This window comes from Nicotiana tomentosiformis, chromosome 2 (genome assembly GCF_000390325.3).
Source record: "Nicotiana tomentosiformis chromosome 2, ASM39032v3, whole genome shotgun sequence".
Taxonomy (NCBI): domain Eukaryota; kingdom Viridiplantae; phylum Streptophyta; class Magnoliopsida; order Solanales; family Solanaceae; genus Nicotiana; species Nicotiana tomentosiformis.
In genome coordinates this window covers 107837607-107853573 of record NC_090813.1, presented here as the reverse complement: position 1 = coordinate 107853573, position 15967 = coordinate 107837607, and the positions used below count along the sequence as shown (strand labels likewise).

At 37.6% G+C, this 15967-nt stretch overlaps 1 protein-coding gene across 1 annotated transcript; it reads right to left on the bottom strand.

Annotated features, from left to right (window-relative positions):
* Positions 1-33: 33 nt before the first annotated feature.
* LOC104114482 (DEAD-box ATP-dependent RNA helicase 35) lies at positions 34-4128 on the bottom strand. Its single transcript, XM_009624946.3, has 3 exons — positions 3828-4128; positions 1612-2513; positions 34-1093 (listed from the first exon to the last, which is right to left on the bottom strand). The coding sequence occupies exons 1-3, from the start codon at positions 3828-3830 to the stop codon at positions 229-231; spliced, it is 1770 nt and encodes a 589-aa protein (XP_009623241.1). The 5' UTR covers positions 3831-4128; the 3' UTR covers positions 34-228.
* Positions 4129-15967: the final 11839 nt, after the last annotated feature.

Genomic DNA, 15967 nt, shown 5'->3' with positions numbered 1-15967 from the left:
AGTGTCCACCTGCTTAGTGTTTAGTGGATACAGTTGAGGCACAAAGTTAACATGTATACTGCAAATATTATGCCATGTCTTACATTCAAGAACATTATAATAACTACATCGAATGACTGTGAGTACGAAGTAGAACTACATTTATGGCAAAATTACTGAAATTGTTCATAAAGTACAGAGATAAGTGAATACATTTTGCATGTTACAGTAAACAAATGAAAATGTGAATCAAATTTCTCCACGATAACCTCCAGACCCAAAGTAGTCCCTCCTTGAATTTGCAATTTGCTGGCTTCTTTGGTGGTCTAGCTTGGGACAGTCACGGATACGATGACCAAGCCCACCACAATATGCACAACCCTTTACTCCACTTGCATTTGTGATTTCTTCTACGTCTTCCATGGGATCATTGAGCTCTGCGAGGACTGGAGGGATCCTCTGCTTTGCTTCTTGCAACAAGTGTTTTAGATCAAGCAATGTTGTTTCGCTCTGGTTCTTGTTGATAAATGTGGTGGCAATTCCTGTTTTTCCACATCGTCCTGTTCGTCCAATCCTGTGCACATAGTTTTCAATTTCGGCAGGCATGTCATAGTTAATCACATGCTGAATATCAGGAAAATCCAACCCCTTTGAGGCAACATCAGTGGCAACTAAGACATCTTTCTTGCATGCTTTGAATGCCGCAATTGCATATTCTCTCTCTTCTTGATCCTTGCCTCCATGAACAGCCACAGCTTCAACTCCTTTTAAGAGCAAATACTCATGGATATCATCCACATCAGCCTTATTCTCACAGAAAACCAACACAGGAGGCGGTGTTTTTTGCAAGCATTCAAGAAGGTAAACAATCTTGGCCTCCTGCTTCACATACTCCACTTCCTGAATCACATCAAGATTGGCTGCTCCAGCCCTGCCCACATTCACGATTACTGGTTTAACTAGTGCATTTCTTGCAAAGTTTTGAATCTTTGTGGGCATTGTAGCAGAAAATAGAAGAGTTTGTCTTTGAGCTTTGAAATGATCAAACACCTCCCTAATATCATCTTCAAAACCAAGATCTACTAATCTGTCTGCCTCATCTAGCGTCAAGTATCTGCAAGAAGCAACAAGTTGGTGAGCACACACAAATTTCAAATAAAACAGAATCTGCAAGAATCATAAAATGTTTTACATATACAATATAACTTATATTCACACAACATATCTTTTCCTCTAAATATGTGAATACAAGTAACTGTAGCAGCAGGTAGGCACAGAATAGAACAACATAATACGTGGAACAACCACCAACATAGCAGCAAACAAACATGCACGAACTAATAATGAAGGCCTATGACTCCAAATGGTGGACTAATCAGAAGTCAGTAAAAGTAATGAGTAGTTGGTTTTGAATTTACTTTTCTAAGCAACAGAACATTTTCAAATATATAAAACAAAATGGGGCAAAAGTTCATACTTGCCCTTCGCTTTTTCATCAAATACTTATTTTATTTAGCAGATATCCCATCCAGTTGAACACTCCCTATTTCTTTCATGGGTTATTTTAAGTTAACAGCAGAACATATGAGCAACATTCCAGATAAATATCAACTAGGAAGTGTTGGTCCTAACCTGCAATTGTCAAGGTTCATTTTCTTTTTCGCTAGCAGATCTTTCAGTCTTCCAGGTGTAGCAACAACTATATGAACTCCCCTCTTCACAACGTCAACTTGAGACTTCATATCAACTCCACCAATACATAGCAAAGGCCTCAAGTCAGGATAACCACTCTCCCTCAGAGGTTCTATAAACTCTTCTATAACTTCATATGTCTGTCTAGCAAGCTCTCTAGATGGACAAATAATCAAGCCAAAAGGTCCTTCCCCAGGGGCAATTGGCATCATAATTTCTTCTTGCAACGCAACCATGATAAGTGGCAACACAAAAACTAATGTCTTACCCGATCCTGTGAAAGCTATGCCTATCATATCCCGGCCTGATAAAATGACTGGAAGCCCCTGTACTTGAATCGGGGTTGGCTGAACGATCCCCTTTGCTCTGAGTTTCTTCAGAATTGGTTCAGGGAACCGCATGTCCTTGAAGTTCTTGATTGGTGGGGTAACATCATCCCCCTCTACGATGATATGCCACTGTTTACGAATGGCATCACAAGCTTTCTTTGAATTCCGCCTAATGGCTAATGGTGGCTTCCACCCTGTGCGCAAAGGCTCCGTATAAGTAATGCCTTTGGCTAGTTCCCTAACGGACATCAGCGTCTTCTTATCAGATAAATGCTCAATCATCTCCTTCTCTTGTTGAAACACTTGTTCGGCATGACTTATCTCAGGTTGCTCTTTCTTGAGCTGAGATGCCTTCACAAGCAAACTAGGCTTAGCCTCGACCAGCTTTATTTTCTCCTCTTCCTCTTCAAATGCTTCAGATTTCCCCTTGCGTTGAAGTATCTTTTGCGCCTCAATTACCCTGCGCTTTGCAACTGGTATATACTCAACATAATCATCTTCCTCCTCCATCTCCTACAAGCACAATACTGTATAATAAGAACAGCAGAAATGGAATATCAAAGGATGCAGGAATTGGAATATTGCATCTGTTGGCAAATTAATATGGCAATTGGCTGAAAAACAGGATTCTCTGTGGATTAAATGGGTTCACGGCTTATATATGAAGAATGATAGCAATATATGGATGCATAATCCCCCCATGGATTGTAGCTGGTATTGGAAGAAAATAAATTCTATCAAAAGTAGTATGATCAGTTGGTTTACTAATGGCAGATACACACTGAGTTCAACAGGAAGATACTCTATTTCCCTCAGCTATAATGCCCTTATAGGCATGAAAGAAAGGTGGAGAATTCGTGAACTAGTCTGGACAGCTTTTGCACAACCAAAACATAGATTCATTCTATGGCTAGCAGTGCGAAATAGGCTGCTAACAAAGGAAAGGCTCAGTCACTTGAACATTCCAGTAGATAGCCCTGCGTGCAGTTTATGCTCAACTCAAAGTACAGAAACTTCCTTACATTTGTTTGCAGATTGTGAATGGTCTGGTAAACTACGACGTGCATTGGGAGACTGGTTGGGTATCCAGCTACAAGCTGGAGAGGTGAAACTGGTGATGGAAACAATCAGGAAGAAGCATTGGCATAAGATCACAAAGAAGTTAATAGCAGCAGTCTGGGGAGCAATAATTTACCATACATGGAGGGCGAGGAACTGGATCATTTTCAGAAGTCAAAATGTACATATTGAGACAGTTATAGATCAGATAAAAAAAGAAATAGTAGATAGAGTAGAATTCCTTAGTGTGTCGAGAAAAGCTAGAAATAGGAATGCTATCTTACAAAGAATTCTATGTACTTAGTTTTATTCTGGAGGCCTAAAATTTCATACATTAACCTTCCTCGAAGGTAGATGTGTGTTTAGGTGCTCTTTAGGTGTATTGATGTTTACGTTGGCTGGTATGGTAATAATATTCACAGTTGTTACCAAAAAAAAAAAGAAGCGGAAATACAAATATCAAATCTCCCTTCCTAGTACAACGCACCAAAGTTGATGCAACAAAATGGGTGCAATCCTTAACATACAGAATCAGGAAAGCGTCAAAATTTGTTTGAAAAGCTAAAAAAGTACAACCTACCAAAGAACAGTATCTGCAGAGGACCCAAAATCAGAACAAACTACATAGTACATACAATATAATACACAATAAAATGTGCAAAACCCCATACAGTATTTAAAGCAATCAAAATCAAATATTCAGTAAAATCCCAAATGGTAAAAATCCAATCTTTCACTAACAAGATGAGAAAGCAAGAAGCTGCATACCATATTTGAGTGGTCTGAGCAATAGCGAAAAAAGTGGCTAATTGCAGAGAAGCAAATTTCAGATTCGGTAATTGCAGGGAACTAAATTCCGGCGACCGGACGGAGACAACTGGTCTGTTGCTATGTTTAAGATACTACGAGGTCCGTTCTTTCGTGTGTGTTCAGACGTGTGTGTGCGCGTCCATGAATGAGAGGTGAGAATGAGCGTCTTTATTTTCGTTTGAGAGTGAGGGTCTGTCTTTGAGAGAATAGGGGAATAAGGGGGCGGATACGATTTTCTAAAGGGGGGGATCCGATTTCTATCAGGGGATTGGGAGATGGGGTGTTTTAGTAGGTGAGGGCAAAGGGAAACGACGTCGTTTGGATACAAAACGGCGTCGTTTGTAATGTTTTAACGGGGCAGGCCGGGTAAATGGGCGAGTTGGATGGATTCTTTAGTGTAATTGGGCAGCTGAAGTGTTTGGCCCATTTGAACATAGCAGCCCTATTTTCCTTTCTTTGTTTTATTTTCAAAATTGACCACTTATCATAACAACACCTAATTTAAAACTAATTTGCAAAATTAACCTATTTAACTATTTTTCTAACAATTAACTATTTTATTTAACTAACAATGTATGTAAAGTGACTAATGTATTTTTCGTATTTTGGTGTTTCCAAATGCAATTAATCTAAAAATGTAAAGATTAAAATATTTTTGTATTTTTCTTAGGATTTAAAATGCTACTAAAAATGCCTCAAACATAAATACGCACAAAACAGATCAAGTAAAATATAGTAAATTTCTAAAATTATATAAAATATTTAAAGCTATTTTTGAAGTTTCCTGGGAGTAATTTCATATTATTGGGCAAAAATTAAGTGCTCACAACCATAATATTGATCCTTTTCTTTAAAATTATTTTTCCTTGAGATTTTCACATATCTTTCCTCCCTAGTATAATTCTTAGATTGTTTTATCATATTCTTTTTCTCTCATGCTATACCTTTAAACTTTAAATAGTTATTCATGTAATTTATTTCTTCTACTATTGTTATATTGTTTGTAATTTTACGTTTACCTAACTAGAAAAAATAGTCTTTACGTCTCCAATTCTTATAATGTCTCTTATTTAACCTCAAATTCAAATGCTTCTTTCATCTCAATTTATATAACATTTTTCATTTTTCTCCGGAGTTTATTTGACTAAGTGTCAATCTAACAAAACATTACTATAACAACAATCCAATTATGCCTCAAACTCAAGTCAATTATTTATGTAAATTTTTATTATAGTTCGTGATATTTTCTCCTTGTTTTTATCTCTCAATTTCTTTATTATTTGTGATGTCACCTTTCTTAAATACAGACTACTCGAAAATAGTCTTGTCCAATATGCACTTACATGACTCTATTCTAAAGCATTTTATGACTTGATTGATATCTCAGTTCAAATTTGATTAAAAAAAGAGTGATATAGGAGTACTAGCATTCTATGAAAAAATAGTCATTAGATAAAAGAAAATAAAGTAAATAGAATATTTCTTGTTATTGTAAAATTCCATTGATTTCTGATGGAAGAAAAAATAGAAAAGATAAAAGGTAAAATACCATCCATTCGTTTCAAATTTTTTAACTTTTATCCAATTCATGTCAAATGCATCACGATTTCTTAAAAATCTCAGCTTTCCATCACTCTAGAGATCTTCACATTCCGCCATTTTCACAGTTAATAATAAACTCATAACCTCCATAGAAGTAGAAGTTGTCGAAGACGGGAATCAAAATGACTAAGATTCCTCCATTGATGAAACTCTCCAAGCTTCAGAGAGAAGGTTCTAGAAGAGAGAGGAATTGGGAAAATAAATCTCACCCTTTTTCCATTTCTATAAAATATGTATATATACACGTGCGTAAAGAATAAGGAGAAAATGCTAAAGTGCCTAATTACAAAATTACCACTATTACTAACTCCACCACTCTATTAGTACTACACAACTAATACGCACATAAATATAATCATTCTCAAACACCCCCCCCCCCAAGTTGGAGGTGAGAAGTTCACTGCCAACTTGCTAAGAAGATCTGAATGTTTGACCCATGTGAGTGCCTTTGTCAAGATGTCAGCCAGTTGAGCGGAGGTGGAAATGTGATGCAGTTCAATTAACCCCTCTTGTATCTTGTCCCGGACAAAGTGGCAATTCACTTCGACATGCTTTGTCCTTTCATGAAATACAGGGTTTCTTGCAATATATACAGCTGCTTAACTGTCACAGAACACAGTTATGGGATTGGCACACATGACTGTCAATTATTCGAGCAACCTCTTCACCCATTCCAATTCACCAACAACCTTCCTGATTAACCTATATTCTGCTTCTGCAGAAGACAATGAAACAATAGTTTATTTCTTTGACTTTCAACTGATAGGGCGATCCCCAAGTAGCACAATGTACCCACTCACAGACTTTCTTGAATCAGGACAAGCAGCTCAATCTGAGTCACAGTACGCACTGATAGTATAGTTAGGATCATTGGATAGAAAAATTTCCAAAGTAGGATCTTTCTTCAAGTATCTGAGAACATGTATAGCAGCCTTTAGATGGGGTTCTCTTGGTGCATGCATAAACTGGCTCAAGTGTTGAACATTATAGACTATGTCCAATCTAGTATTTGTCAGAAAGTTTAGTTTTCCAACTAGTTTCCTGTAATACCCTGGATCAGATAGTAAGGCTCCATCTTCACTCCTCAGTTTGATAGTAGAGTCAAGTGGAGAGCTGACAGGAGAGTATGTCAAGCAATCATACTCCTTTAGTAGATCCATAGTAAACTTTCTCTGGCAAATTAGTACTCCATCTGTCTTATACAACATTTCTAGCCCCAAGAAGTAATGTAACTTCCCAAGATCCTTTATCTTGAATTGGTTATGTAGGAATGCCTTCAATTCTTTAATTTCCTCCAAATTGGTCCCAGTAATAATCACATCATCCACATATATGGCTACAAAGACTGCTGAAGTCCCCTGTTTCTTGTAGAATAATGAGTAATCACTAGTTGAGTGCTTGAACCCCATGGAATGCAGGGACTCTGTCAACTTATCATACCATTGCCTACTAGCCTGTTTTAGACCATATAATGACTTTCTAAGCCTGCATACTATATTTCTATTAGGTATTATCAGTCCTTTTGGAACCTCCATATACACTTTTTCATGTAGATCCCCATGAAGAAATGCATTATTTACATATTGTTGGTAGAGGTCTCACCCTCTCTTTACTGCAATGCTGATCAATGTTCTGACTGTGGTCATCTTTATCACTAGTGAAATGGTCTCTGTATAATCAATTCATGCTTCTTGTGTGTATCCTTTCACCACTAGCATTGCTTTGAATCTTTCCACACTTTCATCAGTCTTGTGCTTGATCTTGTATACCCACTTACATCCTATAGCTTTCTTACCTGCAGGTAGTTCAACTAAATCCCAAGTATGGTTGGCATATATAGCTTCAAATTCCTGTGTCATTGCCACTTGCCATGCAAGATTTATGGATGCCTCCTCATAAGAAGATGGCTCACAATTATGTGAAATGTTTCTAAGCAATTGTTGACTTTCAGAATGCAAGACATTGAGAGAAACATGTTGTTTACTGTTACAAAATGTATTGAATGATGTGGGAGTAGTGTGATGTTGAGGTTCTGTGTCATGATGTTGGAGGGTTGGTAAAGAATACACATAAACTTTGAGGTGTGCAGGAGTTGTATGTGTTCTGCCTGATCTTCTAGGTTGTGAGGGATTTGTTTGTAAGAGATTTGGTTGAGAACTATTAGTCTCAATGCCTTAAGACTCAACATGCTGCATTTGTGTGGGTGGTTGAAAAACAGGGCTATTTTCTGGAGATATGTGTGAGCTTGGCATATCATGGTTAGATGCCGTTGGATTAGGTAAAGAAAGAGGTGCAGCATTGTCTGATACATGGCTATTGGTGACAGAAATTGATGCATCCTTATCATACATGTTACAACTATTTGGAGTCCTAGAAGTAGAATGAGTACAAGGTGGATTAGAGTTCATCAGATGTAATATAGAAGGAAAGCTAGAATTTTCAGGTGAAACTGCAAAAGAAAAAATGTTTTCATGGAACACTACATATCTAGATATATGTATTCTCTTTGTGGCCAAATCTAGGACCTTGTAACCCTTTGTACCAAAAGAATAACCTACAAATACATGAGGTGTGGCTCTTGGTTCAAACTTATCTCTGTGAGGTTTTAGTACACAAGGATAGCATAGGCATCCAAAGTTTTTGAGCTATGAGTATTTAGGCCTTTTGTTATACAAGAGTTCAAAAGGACTTTTGTTATTCAGAATAGTTGATGAAAGCCTATTTATTAGATAGGTGGTTGTTAGAATACACTCCCCTCAGTACCTTATAGGCAGTTTGGACTGGTAAAGTAGGGCCCTTGCTATCTCAAGCAGGTATTTGTGTTTTCTTTCTACCACACCATTTTGTTGTGGTGTGTATGGACAAGTTTTCTGATGTACTATGCCCTTTTCTTGGAAATATGTCATGGTTTCATTGTTGACAAATTCAAGACCATTATCAGATCTAATGGTTTTAACTGAGGTGCCAAACTGGTTTTCAATTATGGATAGAAATCCTTTAATAGCATGAAAAGTGTTGCTTTTGCAGCTTAAGAGGTGAGTCCAGGTTGACCTGCTAAAATCATCAACCATGGTAAGGAAATATTTGTAGTTATCATATGTGGATATGTGGTAGGGGACCCATAAATCTACATAGAGTAGTTCAAATATTTTGGTGGATGAAGTGGTTCTTTCAGGGAATGGCAACCTTGTTTGTCTAGCCATAGAGCATATTGAACAAATGAAGGGTTGTTTGGGAGCAAAAATGACTGGTATAGTAGATATTTTCCTCATTTTTACAAAGGGTACATGACCTAGCCTATTGTGCCACAAGTAGTCAACATTATTTCCAGAAGATGTAGAGCATACAAGAGAAGAACTCACACTAAAAGGATCAGTTTTATTGCATGAATGGATAGTATTTACATTGTTCAATGGACATGATGACTCATTTACAGTTGACAATGAATGAAATGGATGAGTTTGATCATTTTTCTTACTAACATTGTTGTTAGGAATGGAAAAACATGAATGGGGCAAACCAGAAATTGAAGTAGCAGATGTACTAGAATCTGAACAACTATGACACTTCGAAAAGAAAAAATACAATCCACTTCTTGCCTTACCAATCTCCAGAGGCCTCTTTATTGAAGGGGCCTACATCAGACAAAGGTATTTGTTGAAGTTAACCATGCAATCAAGGTGAACTGTTAATGAGTGGATTGAAATGAGATTGTATTTAAAACTAGGTACGTACATGACTCTGACTAAAGTTAGTTTAGGACTAAGGGGAGCATCACCAATTTCTGTCACTTTTACCTTATATCCATTAGGTAAGGTCACAAGAAAAGGATAAGGTAGGGTTATAATATTAGTGAGGAAAGACTTTCTATATGTCATATGGTTTGAAGCTCCACTGTCTATAATCCATAAGTCAGCAATTGAATTTGAACATTTACATGTAGTTGTTTCAGCTATCTCTTTATAAGTACAGCAAGCTAGAATACCTGCAAAGTTCACAGCTCCACTGGTGATTATGTTTGGATTGTCCTCTGCAGTATTGACTTTGAAGTTCTCCAGCAAATTCAGCAATTGGTTGTATTGTTCCCTCGTCAGGTTCTGAAGTTTTTGGTTGTGATTCTTGTTGTCAGTATCTTCACCATTGCAAGTTTGGATTTCTTCACACTGACCATGAACATTTGCAGCAGATCCTGTATTTCTACCTTTTGTAAACTTGAAGTCTTGTAGAAATCCATGTATCCTATAGCACTTCTCCCTGGTATGCCCCGGCTTTTTGCAGTAGTCACAGTACAATTTAGACCTATTGGGAGATAAATTAGGTCTGTACGAGTTCTGTCCTGTAGTATTAGCTTGTGGAGTGTAATTGGTTCTGAATCTGATATTTCCTGGTCCATTTACATTCAAGGAGGTGGATTCCATGGCTAGGCGACCACTTGGTTTAATTTCTCTCTGTTTTTCCTCCTGAATAAGGATGGAAAAGGCATGTGCAATACTAGGTAGGGGATTCATCATTAGAATACTTCCCCTAACAACTGTGTAGACTTCATTAAGTCCTATTAGGAATTGAATTAATCTTCGATCTTGCTCTGCTTTGCACATGTTTGCTTTGGCACCACAAGTGCACTGATAGCCATATTGGGCGTGTGCATTTAAGGTATTGAGTTCCTCCCAGAGTTTCTTCATCTTCGCGTAATATCCGGTTATATCTAGGGTTCCTTGATTTAGGTCATTGATTTCCTTTTGCAATTGGTAAAGTTTTACTCCATTTGTTTGGTCATACTTGTCCTCAAGCTCTTGCCATAGGTCTTTTGCATCATTCACGTATTTTAATCCATCAGCTAAATCCTTTGAGAGTGAATTCAGAATCCACGAAGTTCACATCGTGCCCATTGATCGTAGGTCGCTTCTCTAGCATTAGGATTTTTGCACTTTCCTGTGATGAATGTAACTTTGTTCTTCACAGAGAGAGCTTTGAGAACGCCTCTTCTCCAGGATCTACAGCCGGTGCCGTCAAACACCATCGGTACTAGCACAGTCCCAGCACTTTTCGATGGGTACATGTATAACGGGTTGGTTGAATCTAAAATTGTGGTAGTATCATTGGTATCTTTGTCTCCAGCCATGAATTGATGTAGAAAATATTAGGAATTTGAGTCGATTGAGGTTTGAAAGTGTATGAACCAGTGATTTCTAGGAGAAATTGCGAATTGAAAAACTTCTGATTTGCGATTTCAAATCGGGTGAACACGATGAAGAAGAAATTGAATCACAGACTAGACGTAGATCGAAGGTTGTGAACCTTGCTCTGATACCATGTCGAAGACGGGAATCAAAATGACTGAGATTCAAGTCAAGCTCCGTTTACCAAACGTCGTTTCTCACCAACGTGTCTCCTCAATTCTTTCACCTTACCACCTCAAAACCCACGCCCAGGAAAACATCTTCTTCAACGGTCCAACTCCGAACTCTCATCCAAATTCGTCGTCCTCCGCCTCCGCTTCTACTATCTTGATGCTCAATGCATTGTCTCCTTCAAGGCTAAACCCGTCATTTCAAATGGTATAAGTCGTATTAAAGAAGATGAAGAACTATTGACCTTTATATTGGCCGCGCGTGTGTTTCAGACCCCTGGCGGCTTTTATTGATTGATTCTTCGCGGGTGATTCAAAGGGTGAAAGATGAGTATGGAATTGGGGAAAAGCAAGGTTTGATTTGTTTAGGTGGGTTTCGGAATGTGAGAGCGGTGTATGAGTGGAAAGGATTGAAATTGGAGCTTCACGAAATGCATTATGAATTTGGAATGAATTATGAGATTGAATGTGAGAGTTCGGATCTGGAAAGAGCCAGGTATTTGCTAGAGAAACTTTTGAAGAGCCATGGTATTGAGTATTCCTACTCTACTGTTTCTAAATTTGCCATTTTTCGCTCTGGAAAATTGCCTCAGTAAGTCATAGTACAATGTTATGTAGCATCCTTAGAAACACTATATTGCGATTGATGTACTTAAATTTATTCGAAGCAAAATTAGACTTCTCAAAAGCTAATGGGTTTAGAGTTCAGTTCCGGAAAGATTATTCAATCTTTTTTAATGGAGAACGTTGACCATGATTAGCACACGAATCATTGTTATTAGGAGTTAGGACTCTCGTAGTGAGATTATATTTAGATGGCTTTAAGAGATATTGTGCAAAAGCTGATAATATGCTATAATCTGGTAGCCTTGACATATAGAATTATTGTTGGAAAAATTAACCCCACAGAAATAATATTCATGGTATACGACTATAATAAATGCGGATTACTAAAATACTGTAACCAACGGTAATAATAAGAGAAACAAGGACACCGAGACTTTTACATGGAAAACCCTTCTGAATCAGGAAAAATCACGATCCGAGAGGAGTAACTGATTTCACTATAGCAAGGATTTTATAATTTGTGGTACCGAGTAATATACTCCAAGACCAATGAACACTCAAAAGAAATAACCCTCTTTTGATTTTTTCACCTCACTACAATACCGCTCAAACTCTTTATATTTTTTTTCACAGAGTATTTAGATTCTTACTCTATAAATCACTCTCTTTCTCTTTGTTTTGGTGTGTTTACAAATAAAGATAGATGCACCTATTTATAGTTGAAGAATGTCCATATTGATGTATGTAATGACATCAATATAGGGGTGTTCAAAACCGAACCGAAATCGAAAATCGAACCGAAACCGAAGCTTAATGGCTTATTGATATCGGTTTAACGGTTTAACGGTTTAACGGACGGGGAACGGATTGAATTTTTTTTATTAACGGCTTATCGGTTTGGGGGTGAATTATTTAATTTTCTTAATGGATAATCCGTTAACCCGTTAAGGATATATATATATATATATATATATATATATATATATATATATATATATATATATATATATATATATTAAATAATCAAAAACTATTCTTCCACTTCCAGTACTCTATCTCTATTCTCTATTACTAATTTACTATTAGACATTTAGTTATAATTTACTATTTCATTTAGTTACTATTAGATAATTTTGATGTCATGTATTATACCTAGTGTTCTCTTCTATTTCTTCTGATAGTTATAAGTTGTTAATAGGCTCATCCCCAGAGATGATTCTACTGAGAAATACGTTGGAATACACATCTCTCTATTTCTTCTATTTAGCTCTCTTCTTATGTGCCATATTCTATAGACTAGAATGTAGTCTGCTGAGCATAGGAATTTTATTTTGAGTCATAGCGGTCAACAAATAATCCGATAAACCGCCCGATAAGAGTTAAACCGATACCAATCCGCCCGATATATTATCGGGTGGCTAGCAGATTAATATATTTAAAAGCCAATAGCCGATAAGCCAAACCGTTAAGAGTATATAACCGCCCAATCCGTCCGATAAGCAGCCCTACATCAATGTTTACTTAAAAAGCTAGCTGTCCAAATCTTTTCTAAATTGGTTGGCTTGACAAAACCAAAAGGAAGCTTCATCTTCTTTCACATGGGCCATGGGATGGACCCAATAAATCTCCCCCCTCCAATCCTATGCACCTGAAGGAGGTAACTCCAGTTTTTCATATAGAGTTCATGCCGACAAGTTCTTTGCATAGCTCAAATTTGTCTCTTGGTACCACCTTGGTCAGCATATCCGAAGGATTCTCACTTGTATGGATCTTCTTGACCTGCATAGATCTATCCTCTATCATTTCTCGAATTCAGTGATATCTCACATCGATATGCTTCGTCCTTGCATGATACATGGTATTTTTGCTCAGGTCTATTGCACTTTGACTGTCACAATAGACGACATACTTTTTTTGATGTAATACAAGCTCTCGAAGGAACCGTTTCAGCCAAACTATCTCCTTGCCAGCTTCAGTAGCGACAATATACTCTACTTCAGTTATAGAGAGTGCAACACACTTCTACAACTTCGATTGCCATGATATAGCTCCCCCTGAAAAAAGTGAACAGGTATCCTGTAGTAGATTTACGATTATCAAGATCACCTACCATATCAGCATCCGTGTAGCCCTTCAAGACTGGATCTGATCTCCCAAAACACAAGCATTCATCTAAGGTTCCTTTTAGATACCTAAGTATCCACTTCACAACTTCCCAATGTTCTTTTCCAGGATTATCAAGAAACTTGCTAACAGTACCGACAACATGAGCAATATCAGGTCTGGTACATACCATTGCATAGGCTCATGGCGGCAGAGGAATATGGAACTTTAGCCATACTTTCTTTATCTTCCTTTTTTGTAGGATACATTGTCTTGCTCAACTTTATATGACCAGCAAGAGGCGTGCTAACTAGTTTAGCGCTCATCATGTTGAAGCGTTTAAGTATACATTCAATATACTTATGTTGTGACAGCAACAACTTACTATTTGTCCTATCTCAGACAATCTCCATTCATAGAATTTGTCGTGCTGGACCCAAGTCTTTCATGTCAAATGACTTGGAAAAATCTTCCTTCAACTTGGCAATCAACTTCTTGTCTTGTCCTACAATCCGCATGTCATCCACATATAACAACAAGATCATAAAATTATTGTTAGAGAATTTCTTATAGTATACACATGGATCTGAAAAAGTCTTTGTGTACGTTTGACTTCTCATGAATGAGTCAAACTTCTTATACCACTGCCTAGGTGCTTGTTTCAGCCCATAAAGACTCTTTTCCAACTTGCACACCATGTGTTTCTTTTCCTTTACTTCAAAACCTTCTGGCTGCTCCATATAGATCTCTTCTTCCAAATCTCCATACAAAAACGCAGTTTTCACGTCCAACTGTTCCACTTCAAGATCTAGGCTAGCTGCCAAGCTCAAGATTGTTCGAATAGAAGTCATTTTGACAACAAGTGAGAAAATTTCATCAAAATAAATACCTTTCTTCTGTTCGAAACCTTTTACCACCAATCGAGCTTTGTGTCTGACCAGTTTGCCATTTCCATCTTTTTTGAGCTTAAAGACCCACTTACACTTGAGCGGTCTTTTGCCTTTTAGAAGTTCAACCAGTTCGTACGTATCATTCTTGTATAAAAAATTCATCTTTTCTTGCATGGCTTCCATCCACTGGATTTATTCCGGATGAGATAGCACCTCCTTGAAATTCTCTGGCTCCCCCTCATCAATGACGAGGATATACTCCGAAGAATGATACCTTGTGGACTCTACTTCTCTCTTTCAGATCTTCTCAAAGGTTGTTGTCCTTCTTCTTTTTGTTGTTGCTCTCCTTCTTCCTCTTGTGGACTAGGGTTCTCCCTTTGCTTAGTAACCTTTTCATCTACGCCTTTCGTGTGCCATTCTTCACATGTGGAAGGATTACGTATATGTACAGTAGGAGTAGTAACAAAGTTAGTAACTGTACCATTATCATTTTTGGTCTTTGTTGATTGATCACTATCAATCCCGACCACATCTTCCCTGAAGATCACATCTCTGCTTTTGATGATCTTTTTCCTTTCTGGGTCTCACAATCTGTAGCCAAACTCTTCATCTCCATGACCGATGAAGATGCACGGAATAGCTTTGTCATCCAGCTTCGTTCTCTGCTCCTTTGACACATGTGCAAAAGCTTTACATCCAAATACTTTAAGATGGGAGTAGGACACCTCTTTGTTGGTCTAGACTTTTTCTGGAATGTCAAACTCCAATGGAACTGATGGACTTCTGTTAATCAAGTAACATGTTGTGCGAGCTGCTTCACCCCAAAATGACTTAGGTAGTTTTTCCATTTTGAGCATACTTCTCACTTTTTCGACAATGGTGCGATTCATCTTTTCAGCTACACCATTGTGTTATGGGGTTCCAGGAACTGTCTTCTCATGTTTGATTCCATGGCTTGAGCAGTAGTCTTCAAACTCCTTTGAAGTATACTTTCCTCCATTGTCTGTTGTGAGACGCTTTAATTTTTGACATGTCTCCCTTTCCACCAAAGCATGAAATTTCTAAAATACTTGAAATACCTGGTCTTTGGTTCTCAAGAAATAAACCCACAATTTTCGTAAAGCATCATCAATAAATGTGAGAAAATATTTGTTACCTGCCATTGATTTTACATCCATTGGACCACAAACATCTGAATATACTAAATAAAGTATATTCGATTTTCTTCCATGAGTTACTTGAAACGATACCCTGTGTTGTTTTCCAAATAAACAATAATCAAAAGAATTCACAGTTGTACCTTTTGCAAATGAGATGAGTGACTTTTTGGATAGGATCTGCAGTTCCTTCTCACTCATATGGCCCAATCTCCGGTGCCATAAATCTGCAGGCATATCATCTACATCCGCATATAATCCATCTTCACATATCTCAGCGGTTGTCTTGTACAATGTGTAGGGAGCAACTCCTTTAGCAATCACCAATGATCCCTTTGTGAGTCTCTATTTCCTATTGGCAAAGTGATTCTCGTACCCGTCTCGATCTAGAGCGATCCCTAAAATCAAATTCATTCGCAGATCTGATAC